The sequence below is a fragment of the Panulirus ornatus genome, chromosome 10 (assembly GCF_036320965.1).
Source record: "Panulirus ornatus isolate Po-2019 chromosome 10, ASM3632096v1, whole genome shotgun sequence".
NCBI classification, from domain to species: Eukaryota; Metazoa; Arthropoda; class Malacostraca; order Decapoda; family Palinuridae; genus Panulirus; species Panulirus ornatus.
In genome coordinates, this window is record NC_092233.1 from 49,807,467 (window position 1) to 49,830,844 (window position 23,378).

Below are 23,378 nucleotides of genomic sequence, written 5' to 3' on the forward strand. Positions count from 1 at the left end.
AGGAGGGCAAGGAATAGAGGGAATTGGAGCGATGTGGTATACCGGGGTTGACGTGCTGTCAGTGGATTGAATCAAGGCATGTGAAGCGTCTGGGGTAAACCATGGAAAGCTGTGTAGGTATGTATATTTGCGTGTGTGGACGTATGTATATACATGTGTATGGGGGTGGGTTGGGCCATTTCTTTTGTCTGTTTCCTTGCGCTACCTCGCAAACGCAGGAGACAGCGACAAAAAAAAAAAAAAAAAAAAAATATATATATATATATATATATATATATATATATATATATATATATATATATATAAGTATGCGTATGTGAGTAGGAGAGCTGGCCAGAGGGCATTATTAGATTACGTGTTAAATGATAGGCATGTGTCAGAGAAACTTTTGGATGTTAATGCACTGAGAGGAGCAGCTGGAGGTATGTCTGATCACTATCTTGCAGAGGCAAAGATGAAGATTTGTAGAGGTTTTTAGAAAAGAAGAGAGAATGTTGGGGAGAAGAGAGTAGTGAGAGTAAGTGAGCTTGGAAAGGAGACTTGTGTGAGGAAGCAGCAGGAGAGATTGAGTTCAGAATGGCAAAAGGTGAGAGCAAATGACGTAAGGGGAGTGAAGGAGGGGCGGGATGTATTTAGAGAAGCAGTGATGGCTTGTGCAAAAGATGCATGTGGCATGAGAAAGGTGGAAGGTGGGCAGATTAGAAAGGGTAGTGAGTGGTGGGATGAAGAAGTACGATTGTTAGTGAAAGAGAAGAAAGAGGCGTTTGGACAATATTTGCATGGAAGAAGTGCAAATGACAAGATGTATAAAAGAGCAACAGGAGGCCAAGAGAAAGGAGCAAGAGGTGAAAAAGAGGGCAAATGAGAATTGGGTTGAGAGAGTATCGTTAAATTTTAGGGAGAATAAAAAGATGTTTTGGAAGGAGGTAAATCAAGTTCGTAAGACAAGAGAACAAATGGGAACATCAGCGAAGGGAGCAAATGGGGAGGTAATAACAAGTAGTGATGAAGTGAGGAGATGGAGTGAGTATTTTGAAGGTTTGTTGAATGTGTTTGATGACAGAGTGCCAGATATAGGGTGATTTAGTCTGGTTGGTGCACAGAGTGAGAGGGTCAGGGAGAATGGTTTGGTGAACAGAGAACAGGAAGTGAAAGCTTTGCGGAAGATGAAAGCCGGCAAGGCAGCAGGTTTGGATGGTATTGCAGTGGAATTTATTAAAAAAGGGGGTGACTGTATTGTTGACTGGTTGGTAAGGTTATTTAATGTATGTATGACTCATGGTGAGGTGCCTGAGGATTAGCAGAGAACAAATGGGAACATCAGCGAAGGGAGCAAATGGGGAGGTAATAACAAGTAGTGATGAAGTGAGGAGATGGAGTGAGTATTTTGAAGGTTTGTTGAATGTGTTTGATGACAGAGTGCCAGATATAGGGTGATTTGGTCTGGTTGGTGCACAGAGTGAGAGGGTCAGGGAGAATGGTTTGGTGAACAGAGAACAGGAAGTGAAAGCTTTGTGGAAGATGAAAGCCGGCAAGGTGGCGGGTTTGGATGGTATTGCAGTGGAATTTATTAAAAAAGGGAGTGACTGTGTTGTTCATCGGTTGGTAAGGATATTCAATGTATGTATTGATCATGGTAAAGTGCCTAAGGATTGGCAGAATGCATGCATAGTGCCATTGTACAAAGGCAAAGGGATTAAAGGTAAGTGTTCAAATTACTGAGACATAAGTTTGTTGAGTATTCCTGGGAAATTATATGGGAGGGTATTGGTTGAGAGGGTAAAGGCATGTGCAGAGCATCAGATTGGGGAGGAGTAGTGTGGTTTCAGAAGTGGAGGAGGATGTGTGGATCAGGTGTTTGCTTTGAAGAATGTATGTGAGAAATACTTAGAAAAACAGATGGATTTGTATATAGCATTTATGGATCTATAGAAGGCATATGATAAGGTAGATAGAGATGCTTTGTGGAAGGTATCAAAAGTATATGGTGTGGGAGGTGAGTTGCTAGAACAGTGAAAAGTTTTTACCAATGATGTAAGGCATGTGTATGAAGAAGAGGGGAAAGTGATTGGTTCCCAGTGAACGTCGGTTTGTGGCAGAGGTGCATGATGTCTCCATGGTTGTTTAATGTTTATGGATGGGGCGGTTAAGGAGGTGAATGCAAGTTTTGGAGTGAATGCAAGAGTCTGTGGTGGATGAGAGGACTTGGGAAGTGAGCCAGTTGTTGCTTGGTGATGATACAGCGCTGGTGGCTGATTCAGCTCAGAAACTGTAGAGATTGGTGACTGAGTTTGGTAAAGTGTGTGAAAGGAGAACGTTGAGAGTAAATGTGAATAACAGCAAGGTTATTAGGTTCAGTAGGGTTGAGGGACAAGTTAATTGGGAGGTAGGAAAGAATGGAGAAAAAGTGGAGAAAGTGAAGTGTTTTAGATATCTGGGAGTGGACTTAGCAGCAGATGGAACCATGGGAGCGGAAGTGAGTCACAGGTTGAGGGAGGGGGCGAAGGTTCTAAGAGCGATGAAGAATGTATGGAAGGCACGAATGATAGCTCGGAGAGCAAAAATGGGTATGTTTGAAGGAATAGTGGTCCCAACTTTACCAAACTCAGTCATAAGCTTCTGCAGTTTCTCACATGAATCAGCCACCAGCACTGTATCATCAGCAAACAACAACTGACTCACTTCCCAAGCTCTCTCATCCAAAAGACTGCATACTTGCCCCTCTTTCCAAAATTCTTGCATTCATCTCCCTAACAACCCCATCCATAAACAAATTAAACAACCATGGAGACATCACATACCCCTGCCGCAAACCAACATTCACTGAGAACTAATCACTTTCCTCTCTTCCTACTCGTACACATGCCTTACTTCCTCGATAAAATCTGCTTCTAACAACTTGCCTCCCACACCATGTATTCTTAATACCTTCCACAGAGCATCTCTATCAACTCTATCATATGCCTTCTCCAGATCCATAAACGCTACATACAAATTCATTTGCTTTTCTAAGTATTTCTCATGTACATTCTTCAAAGCAAACACCTGATCCACACATCCTCTACCACTTCTGAAACCACACTGCTCTTCCCCAATCTGATGCTCTGTACATGCCTTCACCCTCTCAATCAATACCCTCCCATATAATTTACCAGGAATACTCAACAAACAAATACCTCTGTAATTTGAGCATTCACTTTTATCCCCTTTGCCTTTGTACAATGGCACTATGCAAGCATTCCGCCAATCCTCAGGCACCTCAAAATGAGTCATACATACATTAAATAACTTTACCAACCAGTCAATAATACAGCCACTCCTATTTTAATAAATTCCACTGCAATACCATCCAAACCCACTGCCTTGCCGGCTTTCATCTTCCACAAAGCTTTTACTACCTCTTCTCTGTTTACCAAATCATTCCCCCTAACCCTCTCACTTCACATGCCACCTCAATCAAAACACCCTATATCTGCCACTCTTGTTATCACCACTACTTGTTATCACCTCCCCATTTGCCCCCTTCACTGATGTTCCCATTTGTTCCCTTGTCTTACGCACTTTATTTACCTCCTTCTAAAACATCTTTTTATTCTCCCTAATATTTAATGATACTCTCTCACCCCAACTCTCATTTGCCCTCTTTTTCACCTCTTGCACCTTTCTCTTGACATCCTGCCTCTTTCTTTTATACATCTCCCACTCATTTGCATTATTTCTCTGCAAAAATTGTCCAAATAACTCTCTCTTCTCTTTCACTAACAATCTTACTTCTTTATCACACCACTCACTACCCTTTCTAATCTGCCCACCTTCCATACTTCTCATGCCACAAGCATCTTTTGCGCAAGCCATCACGGCTTCCCTAAATACATCCTATTCCTCCCTCACTCCCCTTACGTCCTTTGTTCTCACCTTTTTCCATTCTCTACTCAGTCTCTCCTGGTACCTCCTCACACAAGTCTCCTTCCCAAGCTCACTTACTCTCACCACGCTCTTCACCCCAACATTTTCTCTTCTTTTCTGAAAACCTCTACATATCTTCACCTTCGCCTCCACTAAATAATGATCAGACATCCCTCCAGTTGCACCTCGCAGCACATTTACATCCAAAAGTCTCTCTCGCGCGCCTATCAATTAACACATAATCCAACAATGCTCTCTGGCCATCTCTCCTACTTACATAGGTATACTTATACATATCTCTCTTTTTAAACCAGGTATTCCCAATCCCCAGTCCTTTTTCAGCACATAAATCTACAAGCTCTTCACCATTTCCATTTACAACACTGATCACCCCATGTACACCAATTATTCCCTCAACTGCCATATCACTCATCTTTGCATTCAAATCACCCATCACTATAACTTGGTCTTGTGCATCAAAACTACTAACACACTCACTCAGCTGCTCCCAAAACACTTGCCTCTCATGATCTTTCTTCTCATGCCCAAGAGCATATGCACCAATAATCACCCATCTCTCTCCATCCACTCTCAGTTTTACCCATATCAATCTACAGTTTACTTTCTTACACTCTATCACATACTCCCAACACTCCTGTTTCAAGAGTAGTAATACTCCTTCCCTTGTTCTTGTCCTCTCACTAACTGATCCACGGGATGGAAAAACACAGTCTGGAAGCATATGTCTTGTGAGCTTGTGGTCTCAAAGAAATTGGTACTGCTTGTGGCCAAAAATGGCCCAAACCAAGTGAATACCTGCTATCATAGTTGAGTGCATAGTAGAGGGTGGGGTATGCCAGTAATTCCTCACTACAAATACTGGGGGTTGAAAGGTCCTATCCCTGATCCTACATGCATGACATCGCAAAGGAGGGCACTATCAAATTACAAAAGAATAAAGTGAGGAGTGGTAGAAACTTAATATACAGTTCACAACTTGCAAAAGATGAAGTGCTGCTCGTCTTCTGTTTATGGGAATGTAAGAACACATGATGCAGTCAGAAGAAAATGGATGGCAGAACAAAAATCAAGTTAAAGGATGACATGTAAGGTGCCTGTGAGCCCAAAGAGTTTAATGAAAACGCAAAATGAAATATGTTTCATAATTTTCACTATACCTTTTTTGTTAGGAAGCCATTATGCTCATCCAGCAATGCATCATCCCATCGCTGTCGAAGATTAGCTGGCAGCCTTGGATACACCACCACTGCATTCTCTCCACATACTTCAGGGGTTTCAAACTTAGCCAAATACCTAAAATGATTATAAAACTCAGGTAAGTTAGGTGAAGATACATGCGGATTAAAAATTTGTCATATAATGGAAACAATGAGTAGATCCATCTTTAGATACAGCAAAATCTGGTGCAATACACTTTATACCATAGTGATTCAGTGACATCTAAGTTTGTAACAGAAAAATTGCTTGAAGTGTGTTAACAATAAAATTTTCTAAAAAGTAAACATAATGTTCAGGGAGCATTTACAAAGAAAAATTTAGAATCAGAAATTTGCAAAACTTATTCTCTCCAAGGTAATGTCCTATCAGCCTAAAAGATCCTCTGAAATACTCTCTAAGAAAGTCAGTGATGAGACCATGTAACCCTTTACCTGTCTAGTGGGGAAACATTTCTTTTCCCCATCTGCCACCAATCCTCCAAAATAAGTAGAGGCAGCTTACTTATTTTGGAGCCATGTTTGTCCAAATAGAGACTGCCACAGAAGTGATCTCAATGACTTACTCACTCCTGGGTGCTTTGCAGCTCAGAATTCACTTAATAATGGTCACAGTTAGAACTGAGAAATCATTATCATTATTACTATTATCATTATGTCCAATGGTTTGGACATATGGATAGAATGAGTGAGGAAAGATTGACAAAGAGGATATATGCGTCAGAGGCGAAGGGAACAAGAAGTAGGAGACCAAATTGGAGGAGGAAGAATGGAGTGAAAAAGATTTTGAGCGATCGGGGCCTGAACATACAGGAGGGTGAGAGGCGTGCAAGGAATAGAGTGAATTGGAACGTTGTGTTATACCAGGGTCGACATACTGTGAATGGACTTAACCAGGTCTTGTGAAGTGTCTGGGGTAAATCCTGGAAAGGTCTGTGGGGCCTGAATGTGGATAGGGAGCTGTGGTTTCGGTGCATTACACATGACAGCTAGAGACTGAGTGTGAACGGGTGTGGCCTTTTTGTATTCCTGGTGTTGCCTCACTGAAGCAGGGGATAATGATGCTGCTTTCCTGTGGGGCAGGGGAGTAACAGGAATGGATGGAGGCAAGCAAAAATGAACAAGTACATGTGTATGTATGTAATGTCTGCATATGTGTATACATATGGGGATTTGTATATGTTGTATGTGTGTGTATGTGAGCATTTATGTATACAACTATGTGTATACGAGTGGATGGGCCATTCTTCATCTGTTTCCTGCTGCTACCTTGCTGATGCAGGGAAACAGTGATTATGTAAAATGAATAAATGAAATACATATTATTGTCATTACTATTATTATTATTATTATTATTAATATTATCAATATTATTATTATATTTTGCAGGGAAAAAATGCAATTGAGTGGGAGAAGTATAAAAGAAAGAGACAGGAGGTCAAGAGAAAGGTGCAAGAGGTGAAAAAAAAGGGCAAATGAGAGTTGGGGTGAGAGACTATCAGTAAATTTTAGGGAGAATAAAAAGATGTTCTGGAAGGAGGTAAATAGGGTGCGTAAGACAAGGGAGCAAATGGGAACTTCAGTGAAGGGCGTAAATGGGGAGGTGATAACAAGTAGCGGTGATGTGAGAAGGAGATGGAATGAGTATTTTGAAGGTTTGTTGAATGTGTCTGATGACAGAGTGGCAGATATAGGGTGTTTTGGTCGAGGTGGTGTGCAAAGTGAGAGGGTTAGGGAAAATGATTTGGTAAACAGAGAAGAGGTAGTAAAAGCTTTGCGGAAGATGAAAGCCGGCAAGGCAGCAGGTTTGGATGGTATTGCAGTGGAATTTATTAAGAAAGGGGGTGACTGTATTGTTGACTGGTTGGTAAGGTTATTTAATGTATGTATGACTCATGGTGAGGTGCCTGAGGATTGGCGGAATGCGTGCATAGTGCCATTGTACAAAGGCAAAGGGGATAAGAGTGAGTGCTCAAATTACAGAGGTATAAGTTTGTTGAGTATTCCTGGTAAATTATATGGGAGGGTATTGATTGAGAGGGTGAAGGCATGTACAGAGCATCAGATTGGGGAAGAGCAGTGCAGTTTCAGAAGTGGTAGAGGATGTGTGGATCAGGTGTTTGCTTTGAAGAATGTATGTGAGAAATACTTAGAAAAGCAAATGGATTTGTATGTAGCATTTATAGATCTGGAGAAGGCATATGATAGAGTTGATAGAGATGCTCTGTGGAAGGTATTAAGAATATATGGTGTGGGAGGCAAGTTGTTAGAAGCAGTGAAAAGTTTTTATCGAGGATGTAAGGCATGTGTACGTGTAGGAAGAGAGGAAAGTGATTGGTTCTCAGTGAATGTAGGTTTGCGGCAGGGGTGTGTGATGTCTCCATGGTTGTTTAATTTGTTTATGGATGGGGTTGTAAAGGAGGTAAATGCAAGAGTCCTGGAAAGAGGGGCAAGTATGAAGTCTGTTGGGGATGAGAGAGCTTGGGAAGTGAGTCAATTGTTGTTCGCTGATGATACAGCGCTGGTGGCTGATTCATGTGAGAAACTGCAGAAGCTGGTGACTGAGTTTGGTAAAGTGTGTGGAAGAAGAAAGTTGAGAGTAAATGTGAATAAGAGCAAGGTTATTAGGTACAGTAGGGGTGAGGGTCAAGTCAATTGGGAGGTGAGTTTGAATGGAGAAAAACTGGAGGAAGTGAAGTGTTTTAGATATCTGGGAGTGGATCTGTCAGCGGATGGAACCATGGAAGCGGAAGTGGATCATAGGGTGGGGGAGGGGGCGAAAATTTTGGGAGCCTTGAAAAATGTGTGGAAGTCGAGAACATTATCTCGGAAAGCAAAAATGGGTATGTTTGAGGGAATAGTGGTTCCAACAATGCTGTATGGTTGCGAGGCGTGGGCTATGGATAGAGATGTGCGCAGGAGGATGGATGTGCTGGAAATGAGATGTTTGAGGACAATGTGTGGTGTGAGGTGGTTTGATCGAGTAAGTAACGTAAGGGTAAGAGAGATGTGTGGAAATAAAAAGAGCGTGGTCGAGAGAGCAGAAGAGGGTGTTTTGAAATGGTTTGGGCACATGGAGAGAATGAGTGAGGAGAGATTGACCAAGAGGATATATGTGTCGGAGGTGGAGGGAACGAGGAGAAGAGGGAGACCAGATTGGAGGTGGAAAGATGGAGTGAAAAAGATTTTGTGTGATCGGGGCCTGAACATGCAGGAGGGTGAAAGGAGGGCAAGAAATAGAGTGAATTGGAGTCATGTGGTATACAGGGGTTGACGTGCTGTCAGTGGATTGAAGCAAGGCATGTGAAGCGTCTGGGGTAAACCATGGAAAGCTGTGTAGGTATGTATATTTGCGTGTGTGGACATGTGTATGTACATGTGTATGGGGGGGGCGGGGTTGGGCCATTTCTTTCGTCTGTTTCCTTGCGCTACCTCGCAAACGCGGGAGACAGCGACAAAGTATAAAAAAAAAAAAAAAAAAAATTATTATTATCATTATCATTATCATTATTACCATTATTATCATTATCATCATTATTTATATATTCATTTATTCATTTATCTATTTTACTTTGTTGCTGTCTCCCACGTTAGCGAGGTAGCGCAAGAAAACAGACAAAAGAATGGCCCAACACACCACATACACATGTATATACCTACACATCCACATATGCAAATATACATACCTATACATCTTAACGCTACCTCGCTAACGCGGGAAATGGCGAATAGTTTGAAAGAAAGATATTCGCTGATGATACAGCACTGGTGGCTGATTCATGTGAGAAACTGCAGAAACTGGTGACTGAGTTTGATAAAGTGTGTGAAAGAAGAAAGTTAACAGTAAATGTGAATAAAAGCAAGGTTATTAGGTACAGTAGGGTTGAGGGTCAAGTCAATTGGGAGGTAAGTTTGAATGGAGAAAAACTGGAGGAAGTAAAGTGTTTTAGATATCTGGGAGTGGATCTGGCAGCGGATGGAACCATGGAAGCGGAAGTGAATCATAGGGTGGGGGAGGGGGCGAAAATCCTGGGAGCCTTGAAGAATGTGTGGAAGTCGAGAACATTATCTCCGAAAGCAAAAATGGGTATGTTTGAAGGAATAGTGGTTCCAACAATATTGTATGATTGCGAGGCATGGGCTATGGATAGAGTTGTGCGCAGGAGGGTGGATGTGTTGGAAATGAGATGTTTGAGGACAATATGTGGTGTGAGGTGGTTTGATCGAGTTAGTAATTTAAGGGTAAGAGAGATGTGTGGAAATAAAGAGTATGGTTGAGAGAGCAGAAGAGGGTGTTTTGAAATGGTTTGAGCACATGGAGAGAATGAGTGAGGAAAGATTGACCAAGAGGATATATGTGTTGGAGGTGGAGGGAACGAGGAGAAGTGGGAGACCAAATTGGAAGTAGAAAGATGGAGTGAAAAAGATTTTGTGTGATCGGGGCCTGAACATGCAGGAGGGTGAAAGGAGGGAAAGGAATAAAGTGAATTGGATCGATGTGGTATACCGGGGTTGAAGTGCTGTCAGTGGATTGAATCAGGGCATGTGAAGCGTCAAGGGTAAACCATGGAAAGCTGTGTAGGTATGTATAGTTGCGTGTGGGGACATATGTATATACATGTGTATGGGGGTGGGTTGCGCCATTTCTTTCGTCTGTTTCCTTGCGCTACCTCGCAAACGCGGGAGACAGCGACAAAGCAAAAAAAAAAAAAAAAAATATATATCTTTTTTTCTTTCATACTATTTGCCATTTCCCGAGTTAGCGAGGTAGCGTTAAGAACAGAGGACTGGGCCTTTGAGCAAATATCCTCATCTGGCCCCCTTCTCTGTTCCTTCTTTGGAAAAATAAAAAAAGCGAGAGGAGGAGGATTTCCAGCCCCCCGCTCCCTTCCCTTTTAGTCGCCTTCTACAACACGCAGGGAATACGTGGTAAGTATTCTTTCTCCCCTATCCCCAGGGATAATATATATATATATATATATTTTTTTTTTTTTTTTTTTTTTTTTTATACTTTGTCGCTGTCTCCCGCGTTTGCGAGGTAGCGCAAGGAAACAGACGAAAGAAATGGCCCAACCCCCCCCATACACATGTACATACACACGTCCACACACACAAATATACATACCTACACAGCTTTCCATGGTTTACCCCGGACGCTTCACATGCCTTGATTCAATCCACTGACAGCACGTCAACCCCTGTATACCACATTGCTCCAATTCACTCTATTCCTTGCCCTCCTTTCACCCTCCTGCATGTTCAGGCCCCGATCACACAAAATCTTTTTCACTCCATCTTTCCACCTCCAATTTGGTCTCCCTCTTCTCCTCGTTCCCTCCACCTCCGACACATATATCCTCTTGGTCAATCTTTCCTCACTCATTCTCTCCATGTGCCCAAACCATTTTAAAACACCCTCTTCTGCTCTCTCAACCACGCTCTTTTTATTTCCACACATCTCTCTTACCCTTACGTTACTTACTCGATCAAACCACCTCACACCACACATTATCCTCAAACATCTCATTTCCAGCACATCCATCCTCCTGCGCACAACTCTATCCATAGCCCACGCCTCGCAACCATACAACATTGTTGGAACTACTATTCCTTCAAACATACCCATTTTTGCTTTCCGGGATAATGTTCTCGACTTCCACACATTTTTCAAGGCTCCCAAAATTTTCGCCCCCTCCCCCACCCTATGATCCACTTCCGCTTCCATGGTTCCATCCGCTGACAGATCCACTCCCAGATATCTAAAACACTTCACTTCCTCCAGTTTTTCACCATTCAAACTCACCTCCCAATTGACTTGACCCTCAACCCTACTGTACCTAATAACCTTGCTCTTATTCACATTTACTCTTAACTTTCTTCTTCCACACACTTTACCAAACGCCTTTATTCATTCCCATGGCCACCATGCCACACATGAAATGACAACCCCTTCCCCTGCATGTGCACGAGGTAGCACTAGGAAAAGACTACAAAGGCCACATTCGTTCACACTCAGTCTCTATCTGTCACGTATAATGCACCGAAACCACGGCTCCCTTTCCACATCCAGGCCCCACACAACTTTCCATGGTTTACCACAGATGCTTCACAAGCCCTGGTTCAATCCACTGACAGAACGTCGACCCCGGTATACCACATCGTTCCAATTCACTCTATTCCTTGCACGCCTTTTACCCTCCTGCATGTTCAGGCCCCGATCACTCAAAATCTTTTCCACTCCACCTTTCCACCTCCAATTTGGTCTCCCACTTCTCGTTCCCTCCACCTCTGACACATATATCCTCTTGGTCAATCTTTCCTCACTCATTCTCTCCATGTGACCAAATCATTTCAAAACACCCTCTTCTGCTCTCTCAACCACACTCTTTTTATTACCACACATCTCTCTTACCCTATTATTACTTACTCGATCAAACCACCTCATACCACATATTGTCCTCAAACACCTCATTTTCAGCACATCCACCCTCCTCTGCACAACTCTATCTATAGCCCACGCCTCGCAACCATACAACATTGTTGGAACCACTATTCCTTCAAACATACCCATTTTTGCTTTCCGAGATAATGTTCTCGACTTCCACACATTCTTCAACACTCCCATAACTTTCGCCCCCTCCCCCACCCTATGATTCACTTCCACTTCCATGGTTCTGTTCCCTGCCAGATCCACTTCCAGATATCTAAAACACTTCACTTCCTCCAGTTTTTCTCCATTCAAACTTACCTCCAAGCTGACTTGTCCATCAACCCTACTGTACCTAACAACCCTACTGTAGCGAACAACAGTTGAATCACTTCCCAAGCTCCCTCGTCCACAACAGGCTGCATACTTGCCCCTCTTTGCAAAACTCTTGCATTCACCTCCCTAACAACTCCATCCATACGCAAATTAAACAACCATGGAGACATCAAACACCCCTGCCGCAAACCAACATTCACTGAGAACCAATCACTTTCCTCTCTTCCTACACGTACACATGCCTTACATCCTCAATAGAAACTTTTCACTGCTTCTAACAACTTGCCTCCCACACAATATATTCTTAATTCCTTCCACAGAGCATCTCTATGAACTCTAATCATATGCCTTCTCCAGATCCATAAATGCTACATACAAATCCATTTGCTTTTCTAAGTATTTCTCACATACATTCTTCAAAGCATACACCTGATCCACACATCCTCTACCACTTCTGAAACCGCACTGCTCTTCCCCAATCTGATGCTCTGTGCATGCCTTCACCCTCTCAATCAATACCCTCCCATATAATTTACCAGGAATACTCAACAAACTTATACCTCTGTAATTTGAGCACTCACTTTCATCCCCTTAGCCTTTGTACAATGGCACTATAAGCATTCCGCCAATCCTCAGGCACCTCACCATGAGTCATACATACATTAAATAACCTTACCAACCAGTCAACAATAAAGTCACCCCCTTTTTTAATAAATTCCACTGCAATACCATCCAAACCCCGCTGCCTTGCCGGCTTTCATCTTCCGTAAAGCTTTTACTACCTCTTCTCTGTTTACCAAATCATTCTCTCTAACCCTCACACTTTGCACACCATCTCTACCAAAACACCCTATATCTGGCACTCTATCATCAAACACATTCAACAAACCTTCAAAATACTCACTCCATCTCACATCACCACTACTTGTTATCACCTCCCCGTTAGCCCCCTTCACTGAAGTTCCCATTTGTTCCCTTGTCTTACGCACTTTATTTACCTCCTTCCAAAACATCTTTTTATTCTCCCTAATATTTAATGATACTCTCTCACCCCAACTCTCATTTGCCCTCTTTTTCATCTCTTGCACCTTTCTCTTGACCTCCTCCCTCTTTCTTTTATACATCTCCCAGTCACTTGCATTATTTCCCTGCAAAAACTGCCCAGATGCCTTTCTCTTCTCTTTCACTAATAATCTTACTTCTTCATCCCACTACTCACTACCCTTTCTAATCTGCCCACCTCCCACGCTTCTCATGCCACAAGCATCTTTTGCACAAGCCATCACTACTTCCCTAAATACATCCCATTCCTCCCCCACTCCCCTTTTGTCCTTTGTTCTCACCTTTTTCAATTCAGTACTCAGTCTCTCCTGGTACTTCCTCATACAAGTCTCCTTCTCAAGCTCACTTACTCTCACCACTCTCTTCACCCCAACATTCTCTCTTCTTTTCTGAAAACCTCTACAAATCTTCACCTTCGCCTCCACAAGATAATGGTCAGACATCCCTCCAGTTGCACCTCTCAGCACATTAACATCCAAAAGCCTCTCTTTCGCGTGCCTATCAATTAACACGTGATCCAATAACGCTCTCTGGCCATCTCTCCTACTTACATACATATACTTATGTATATCTATCTTTTTAAACCAGGTATTCCCAATCACCAGTCCTTTTTCAGCACATAAATCTACAAGCTCTTCACCATTTCCATTTACAACACTGAACACCCTATTCTTATCATTATCATTATTATTAGTAGTAGTATTGGTGAGAGGACAAGAGCAAAGGAAGGAGTAGCACTACTCCTGAAGCAAAAGTTGTGGGAGTATGTGATAGAGTGTAAGAAAGTAAACTCTAGATTGATATGGGTAAAACTGAAAGTGGATGGAGAGAGATGGGTGATTATTGGTGCCTATGCATCTGGTCATGAGAAGAAAGATCATGAGAGGCATGTGTTTTGGGAGCAGCTGAGTGAGTGTGTTAGCAGCTTTGATGCACGAAACCAGGTTATAGTGATGAGTGATTTGAATGCAAAGGTGAGTAAGGTGGCAGCTGAGGGTATAATTGGTGAACATGGGGTGTTCAATGTTGTAAATGAAATTGGTGAAGAGCTTGTAGATCTGTGTGCTAAAAAAGGACTGGTGATTGGGAATACCTGGCTTAAAAAGAGAGATATACATAAGTATACATACGTAAGTAGGAGAGATGGCCAGAGAGTGTTACTGGATTACTTGTTAATTGATAGGCACGTGAAAGGCAGACTTTTGGATGCTGATGTGCTGAGAGGGGGCAACTGGAGGGATGTCTGATCATTATCTTGTGTAGGTGAAGGTGAAGATATGTACAGGTTTTCAGAAAAGAAGAGAGAATGTTGGGGAAAAGAGAGTGGTGAGAGTAAGTGAGTATGGAAAGGAGACTTGTATGAGGAAGTACCAGGAGAGGTTCAGTGCAGAATGGAAAAAGGTGAGAGCAAATGAAGTAAGGGGAGTGGGGGAGAAATGGAATGTATTTAGGGAAGCAGTGATGGCTTGTGTAAAAGATGCATGTATCATGAGAAAGGTGGGAGGTGGGCAGATTAGAAAGGATAGTGAGTGATGGGATGAAGAGGTTTTGGAAGGAGGTAAATAAAGTGCATAAGACAAGAGAACAAATGGGAACATAGTGAAGGGGGGAAATGGGGAGGTGATAACAAGTAGTGGTGAAGTGAGAGGGAGATGGAGTGAGTATTTTGAAGGCTTGTTGAATGTGTTTGATGATAAGAGTGGCAGATATAGGGTGTTTTTGTCAAGGTGGTGTGCAAAGTGAGAGCGTCAGGGAGAATGATTTGGTAAACAGAGAAGAGGTAGTGAAAGCTTTGCGGAAGATGAAAGTCGGCTAGGCGGCGGGTTTGGATGGTATTGCTGTGGAATTTATCAAAAAAGGGGGGTGACTGTGTTGTTGATTGGTTGGTGAGGATTTTCAATGCATGTACAGCCTATGGTGAGGTGCCTGAGGATTGGCGGAATGCATGCAAAGTGCCATTGTACAAAGGCAAAGGGGATAAAGGTGAGTGTCCAAATTACAAAGGTATGAGTTTATTGAGTATTCCGAAAAATTACATGAGAGGGCACTGATTGAGAGGGTGAAGGCATGTACAGAGCATCAGATTGGGGAAGAGCAGTGTGGTTTCAGAAGTGGTAGAGGATGTGTGGATCAGGTGTTTGCTTTGAAGTATGTATGTGAGAAATACTTAAAAAAGCAGATGGATTTGTATGTAGCATTTATGGATCTGGAGAAGGCATATGATAGAGTTGACAGAGATGCTTTGTGGAAGGTATTAAGAGTACATGGCATGGGAGTAAGTTGCTAGAAGTAGTGAAAAGTTTTTATCAAGGATGCAAGGCATGTGTACGAGTAAGAAGAGAGGAAAGTGATTCTTTCTCAATGAATGTCAGTTTGAGGCAGGGGTGCATGATGTCTTCATGGTTGTTTAATTTGTTTATGGATGGGATTGTTAGGGATGTGAATGCAAGAGTTTTGAAGAGAGGGGCAAGTATGCAGTCTGTAGTGGATGAGCAGGCTTGGGAAGTGAGTCAGTTGTTGTTCGCTGATGATACGGCACTGGTGGCCGATTCGGGTAAGAATCTGCATAAGATGGTGACTGAGTTTGGTAAAGTGTGTGAAAGAAGAAAGCTGAGAGTAAATGTGCATAAGAGCAAGGTTATTAGGTTCAGCAGAGTTGAGGGATAAGTGAGTTGGGAGGTGGGTTTGACTGGAGAAAAACTGGAGGAAGTGAAGTGTTTGGGGAGTGGATTTGGCAGCGGATGGGACCATGGAAGCGGAAGTGAGTCACAGAGTGGGGGATGGGGCAAAGGTTCTTGGAGCATTAAAGAATGGGTGGAAGGCAAGAACATTATCACGTAAAGCAAAAATGGGCATGTTTGAAGCAACAGCGGTTCCAACAATATTATATGGTTGTGAAGCATGGGCTATAGATAGGGTTGTGCAGAGGTGAGTGGATGTATTGGAAATGAGATGTTTGAGGACAATATGTGGTGAGAGGTGGTTTGATCGAGTAAGTAATGAAAGGCTAAGAGAGATGTGTGGTTATAAAAAAAGTGTAGTTGAGAGAGCAGAAGAGGGTGTACTGAAATGCTTTGGTCACATGGAGAGAATGAATGAGGTAAGACTGACAAAGAGGATATATGAGTCTGAGGTGGATGGAACAAGGAGAAGTGGGAGACCAAATTGGAGGTAGAAGGATGGAGTGAAAAAGATTTTGAGCAATCAGGGCCTAAACATACAGGAGGGTGAAAGGCTTGCAAGGAATAGAGTAAATCGTAACAATATGGTATACCAGGGTCAACGTGCTGTCAATGGATTGAACCAGGGAATGTGAAGCGACTGGGGTAAACCATGGAAAGTTTTGTGGGACCTGGATGTGGAAAGGGAGCTGTGGTTTCGGTTACACATGACATCTACAGATTGAGTGTAAATGAATGTGGCCTTTGATGTCTTTTCCTAGCACTACCTCATGCGCACACAGGGGAAGGGGGGTACCAATTCATGTGTGGCGGGGTGGCGGCGGGTATGGATGAAGGCAGCAGGTATGAATATGTACATGTGTATATATGTATATGGCTGTGTACGTATATGTATGTATACATTGAAATGTATTGATATGTATATGTGCGTGTGTGGGCGTTTATGTATATACATGTGTATGTGGGTGGGTTGGGCCATTCTTTCGTCTGTTTCCTTGTGCTACCTCACTAACGTGGGAGACAGCGATAAAGTATAATAAATGAAATAATAAAAATAAGGATTATTATCATCATCATCCCTGGGGATAGGGGAGAAAGAATACTTCCAAGGAATTCCTCACATTTCGTAGAAGGCGACTAAAGGGGACGGGAGCAGGGGGCTAGAAACCCACCCCTTCTTGTATTTTAACTTTCTAATAGGGGAAACAGAAGAAGGAGTCGTGCAGGAAGTGGTCATCCTCCTCGAAGTCTGAGATTGGGGTGTCTAAATGTTTGTGGATATAACCAAGATGAGAAAAAAGGAGAGACAGGTAGTATGTTTGAGGAAAGAAACCTGGATGTTTTGGCTCTGAGTGAAACGAAGTCCAAGGGTAAAGGGGAAAAGTGGTTTGGGAATGTTTTTAGAGTAAAGTCAGGGGTTTGTGAGCAGACAAGAGAAAGGGAAGGAGTAGCACTACTCCTGAAACAGGAGTGCTGGGAGTATGTAATAGAGTGTAAGAAAGCAAACTTGAAAAGTAAATTGATATGGGTTAAACTGAAAGTGGATAGAGAGAGATAGGATGATTACTGGTGCCTATGCACCTGGGCATGAGAAGAAAGATCATGAGGCAAGTGTTTGGGAGCAGTTGAGTGAGTGTGTTAGTAGTTTTGATGCATGAGACTGGGTTATACTGATGGGTGATTTGAATGCATGGGTGAGTAATGTAGCAGTTGAGGGAATAATTGGTGTACATGGGGTGATCAGTGTTGTAAATGGAAATGGTGGAGAGCTTGTAGATTTGTGTGCTGAAATAGCACTGGTGATTGGGAATACCTGGTTTAAAAAGAGAGATATACACAAGTATACATATGTAAGTAAGAGAGATGGCCAGAGAGCATTATTGGATTACGTGTTAATTGATAGGCACGCGAGAGAGACTTTTGGATATTAATGTGCTGAGAGGTGCAACTGGAGGGATGTCTGATCATAATTTTGTAGAGGTGAAGGCGAAGATTTGCAGAGGTTTTCAGAAAAGAAGAGAGAATGTTGGGGTGAAGAGAGTGGTGAGAGTAAGTGAGCTTGGGAAGGAGACTTGTGTGAGAAAGTGAGAGCAAAGGATGTAAGGGGAGTCGGGGAGGAATGGGATGCAGTTAGGGAAGCAGTGATGGCTTGTGCAAAAGATGCTTGTGGCATGATAACTGTGGGAGGTGGGCAGATTAGAAAGGGCAGTGAGTGGTGGGATGAAGAAGTAAGATTATCAGTAAAAGAGAAGAGAGAGGCATTTGGACGAGTTTTGCAGGGAAATAGTGCAAGTGACTGGGAGATGTATAAAAGAAAAGGCAGGAGATCAAGAGAAAGGTGCAAGAGGTGAAAAAGAGGGCAAATGAGAGTTGGAGTGAGAGAGTATCATTAAATTCTAGGGAGAAAAAAAAGATGTTTTGGAAGGAGGTAAATAAAGTGCGTAAGACAAGAGAATAATTGGGAACATTGGTGAAGGGTGCTAATGGGGAGGTAATAACATGTAGTGGTGATGTGAGAGGTTGGAGTGAGTATTTTGAAGGTTTGTTGAATGTGTTAGATAACAGTGTGGCATATATAGGGTGTTTTGACTGTGGTGGTGTGCAAAGTGAGAGGGTTAGGGAGAATGATTTGGAAATTAGAGAAGAGGTAGTAAAAGCTTTGCGGAAGATGAAAGCCGGCAAGATAGCAGATTTGGGTGGTATTCCAGTGGAATTCATTAAAAAAGGTGGTGACTGTGCTGTCAACTGGTTGGCAAGGATATTTAATGTATGTATGACTCATGGTGAGGTGCCTGAGGATTGGTGGAATGCATGCATAGTGCCATTTTACAAAGGCAAAGAGGATAAAGGTGAGTGCTCAAATTACAGAGGTACAAGTTTGTTGAGTATTCCTGGGAAATTATATGGAAGAGTATTGATTGAGAGGGTGAAAGCATGTAAAGAGCATCAGATTGGGGAAGAGCAGTGTGGTTTCAGAGGTGGTAAAGGATGTGTGGATCAGGTGTTTGCTTTGAAGAATGTATGTTAGAAATACTTAGAAAAACAAATGGATTCGTATGTAGTATTTATGGATCTGGAAAAGGCATATGATAGAGTTGATAGAGATGCTCTGTGGAAGGTATTAAGAATATATGGTGTGGGAAGCAAATTGCTAGAAGCAGTGAAAAGTTTTTATCGAGGATGTAAGGCATGTGTACGAGTAGGAAGAGAGGAAAGTGCTTGGTTCTCAATGAATGTCGGTTTGCTGCAGGGGTGCGTGATGTCTCCATGGTTGTTTAATTTGCTTATGGATGGAGTTGTTAGGGAGGTGAATGCAAGAGTTTTGGAGAGAGGGGTAAGTATGCAGTCTGTTGCGGATGATACAGCTTGGGAAGTGAGTCAGTTGTTGTTCGCTGTTGATACAGCGCTGGTGGCTGATTCAGCTGAGAAACTGCAGAAGTTGGTGACTGAGTTTGGTAAAGTGTGTGAAAGAAGAAAGCTGAGAGTAAATGTGAATAAGAGCAAGGTTATTAGGTAGAGTAAAGTTGAGGGACAAGTCAACTGGGAGGTAAGTTTGAATGGAGAAAAACTGGAGGAAGTAAAGTGTTTTTGATATCTGGGAGTGGATCTGGCAGCGGATGGAACCATGGAAGCGGAAGTGAATCATAGGGTGGGGGAGGGGGCGAAAATTCTCGGAGCCTTGAAGAATGTTTGGAAGTCGAGAACATTATCTCGGAAAGCAAAAATGGGTATGTTTGAAGGAATAGTGGTTCCAACAATGTTGTATGGTTGCGAGGCGTGGGCTATGGATAGAGTTGTGCGCAGGAGGGTGGATGTGCTGGAAACGAGATGTTTGAGGACAATATGTGGTGTGAGGTGGTTTGATCGAGTAAGTAATGCAAGGGTAAGAGAGGTGTGTGGAAATAAAAAGAGCGTGGTTGAGAGACCAGAAGAGGGTGTTTTGAAATGGTTTGGGCACATGGAGAGAATGAGTGACGAAAGATTGACCAAGAGGATATATGTGTCAGAGGTGGAGGGAACGAGGAGAAGTGGGAGACCAAATTGGAGGTGAAAAGACGGAGTGAAAAAGATTTTCAGTGATCAGGGCCTGAACATGCAGGAGGGTGAAAGGCATGCAAGGAATAGAGTGAATTGGAACGATGTGGTATACCGGGGTCGATGTGCTGTCAATGGATTGAACCAGGGCATGCATGTGAAGCGTCTAGGGTAAACCATGGAAAGTTCTGTGGGGCCTGGATGTGGAAAGAGAGCTGTGGTTTCGGTGCATTATTACATGACAGCTAGAGACTGAGTGTGAACGAATGGGGCCTTTGTTGTCTTTTCCTAGCGCTACCTTGCACACATGAGGTGGGTAGGGGGATGTTATTCCATGTGTGGCGAGGTGGCGATGGGAATGAATAAAGGCAGACAGTGTGAATTGCGTGCGTGTATATATGTATGTGTCTGTGTGTGTATATATATGTGTACATTGAGATGTATGGGTATGTATATTTGCGTGTGTGGACGTATATGTATATACATGTGTATGGGGGTGGGTTGGGCCATTTCTTTTTCTGTTTCCTTGTGCTACCTCGCAAATGCGGGAGACAGCGACAAAAGAAAAAAAAATAAATATAAATATATATATAATTAGGTACAGTAGGGTTGAGGGTCAAGTCAATTGGGAGGTAAGTTTGAATGGAGAAAAACTGGAGGAAGTAAAGTGTTTTAGATACCTGGGAGTGGATCTGGCAGTGGATGGAACCATGGAAGTGGAAGTGAATCATAGAGTGGGGGAGGGGGCGAAAATCCTGGGAGCCTTGAAGAATGTGTGGAGGTCGAGAACATTATCTCGGAAAGCAAAAATGGCTATGTTTGAAGGAATAGTGGTTCCAACAATGTTGTATGGTTGCAAGGCGTGGGCTATGGATAGAGTTGTGCGCAGGAGGGTGGATGTGTTGGAAATGAGATGTTTGAGGACAATGTGTGGTGTGAGGTGGTTTGATCGAGTAAGTAATATAAGGGTAAGAGAGATGTGTGGAAATAAAAAGAGTGTGGTTGAGAGAGCAGAAGAGGGTGTTTTGAAATGGTTTGGGCACATGGAGAGAATGAGTGAGGAAAGATTGACCAAGAGGATATATGTGTCGGAGGTGGATGGAACGAGGAGAAGTGGGAGACCAAATTGGAGGTGGAAAGATGGAGTGAAAAAGATTTTGAGTGATCGGGGCCTGAACATGCAGGAGGGTGAAAGGTGGGCAAAGAATAGAGTGAATTGGATCGATGTGGTATACCGGGGTTGACGTGCTGTCAGTGGATTGAATCAGGGCATGTGAAGTGTCTGGGGTAAACCATGGAAAGTTGTGTGGGGCCTGGATGTGGAAAGGGAGCTGTGGTTTCGGGCATTATTGCATTACAGCTTGAGACTGAGTGTGAACGAATGGGGCCTTTGTTGTCTTTTCCTAGAGCTACCTCGCTTACATGAGGGGGGAGGGGGATGGTATTCCATGTGTGGCGGGGTGGCGATGGGAATGAATAAAGGCAGACAGTGTGAATTGTGTGCATGGTTATATATGTATGTGTCTGTGTGTGTATATATATGTGTACATTGAGATGTATAGGTATGTATATTTGCGTGTGTGGACATGTAAGTATATACATGTGTATGGGGGTGGGTTGGGCCATTTCTTTCGTCTGTTTCCTTGAGCTACCTCGCAAACGCGGGAGACAGCGACAATGCAAAATATATAAAATAAATAAATAATTTATATCCTCCCTGGGGATTGGGGAGAAAGAATACTTCCCACGTATTACCTGCGTGTCGTAGAAGGCGACTAAAAGGGGACGGGAGCAGGGGGCTAGAAAAACCACCCCTTCCTTGTATTTTAACTTTCTAATAGGGGAAACAGAAGAAGAGTCGTGCAGAAGTGGTCATCCTCCTCGAAGTCTGAGATTGGGGTGTCTAAATGTTTGTGGATATAACCAAGATGAGAAAAAAGGAGAAGACAGGGTAGTATGTTTGAGGAAAGAAACCTGGATGTTTTGGCTCTGAGTGAAAACGAAGTCCAAGGGTAAAGGGGAAAAGTGGTTTGGGAATGTTTTTAGAGTAAAGTCAGGGGTTTGTGAGCAGACAAGAGAAAGGGAAGGATATGCACGACTCCTGAAACTGGAGTGCTGGGTGTATGTATAGCGTGTGTAAGAAAGCAAACTTGAAAAGTAAATTGATATGGGTTAAACTGAAAGTGGATAGAGAGATATTAGGATGATTACTGGTGCCTATGCACCTGGGCATGAGAAGAAAGATCAGAGGCAAGTGTTTGGGAGCAGTTTCAGTTGAGTGAGTGTGTTAGTAGTTTTGATGCATGAGACTGGGTTATACTGAATGGGTGATTTGAATGCATGGTGAGTAATGTAGCAGTTGAGGGAATAATTGGTGTACATGGGGTGATCAGTGTTGTAAATGGAAATGGTGAGAGCTTGTAGATTTGTGTGCTGAAATAGCACTGGTGTTGGGATTACCTGGTTTAAAAAGAGAGATATACACAAGTATACATATGTAAGTAAGAGAGATGGCCAGAGAGCATTATTGGATTACGTGTTAATTGATAGGCACGCGAGAGAGACTTTTGGATATTAATGTGCTGAGAGGTGCAACTGGAGGGATGTCTGATCATAATTTTGTAGAGGTGAAGGCGAAGATTTGCAGAGGTTTTCCAGAAAAGAAGAGAGAATGTTGGGGTGAAGAGAGTGGTGAGAGTAAGTGAGCTTGGGAAGGAGACTTGTGTGAGAAAGTGAGAGCAAAGGATGTAAGGGGAGTCGGGGAGGAATGGGATGCAGTTAGGGAAGCAGTGATGGCTTGTGCAAAAGATGCTTGTGGCATGATAACTGTGGGGAGGTGGCAGATTAGAAAGGGCAGTGAGTGGTGGGATGAAGAAGTAAGATTATCAGTAAAAGAGAAGAGTGAGGCATTTGACGAGTTTTGCAGGGAAATAGTGCAAGTGACTGGGAGATGTATAAAAGAAAAGGCAGGAGATCAAGAGAAAGGTGCAAGAGGTGAAAAAGAGGGCAAATGAGAGTTGGAGTGAGAGAGTATCATTAAATTCTAGGGAAGAAAAAAAAAATTATGTTTTGGAAGGAGGTAAATAAAGTGCGTAAGACAAGAGAATAATTGGGAACATTGGTGGAAGGGTGCTAATGGGGAGGTAATAACATTTAGTGGTGATGTGATGAGGTGGAGTGAGTATTTTGAAGGTTTGTTGAATGTGCTTGATGATAGAATGGCAATATATAGGGTGTTTTGACTGTGGTGGTGTGCAAAGTGAGAGGGTTAGGGAGAATGATTTGGAAATTAAGAAGAGTAGTAAAAGCTTTGCGGAAGATGAAAGCCGGCAAGATAGCAGATTTGGGTGGTTATTCCAGGGGAATTCATTAAAACTAGGTGTGACTGTTGTCAACTGGTTGGCAAGGATATTTAATGTATGTATGACTCATGTGAGGTGCCTGAGGATTGGTGGAATGCATGCATAGTGCCATTTTACAAAGGCAAAGAGGATAAAGGTGAGTGCTCAAATTACAGAGGTACAAGTTTGTTGAGTATTCCTGGGAAATTATATGGGAGGGTATTGATTGAGAGGGTGAAAGCATGTAAAGAGCATCAGATTGGGAAGAGCAGTGTGGTTTCAGAGGTGGTAAAGGATGTGTGGATCAGGTGTTTGCTTTGAAGAATGTATGTAGAAATACTTAGAAAAACAAATG

At 42.8% G+C, this 23,378-nt stretch overlaps 1 protein-coding gene across 1 annotated transcript in view; it reads right to left on the reverse strand.

Annotated features, from left to right (window-relative positions):
- Nucleotides 1-23,378, reverse strand: part of LOC139750940 (N-acetylglucosamine-1-phosphotransferase subunit gamma-like) — a 65,143-nt gene that overhangs the window by 21,932 nt on the left and 19,833 nt on the right. Inside the window, exon 6 of the mRNA XM_071665863.1 lies at nt 5,085-5,220. Within this exon, the coding sequence (XP_071521964.1) occupies nt 5,085-5,220 (136 nt within the window). The remainder of the gene's footprint in view (nt 1-5,084; nt 5,221-23,378) is intronic.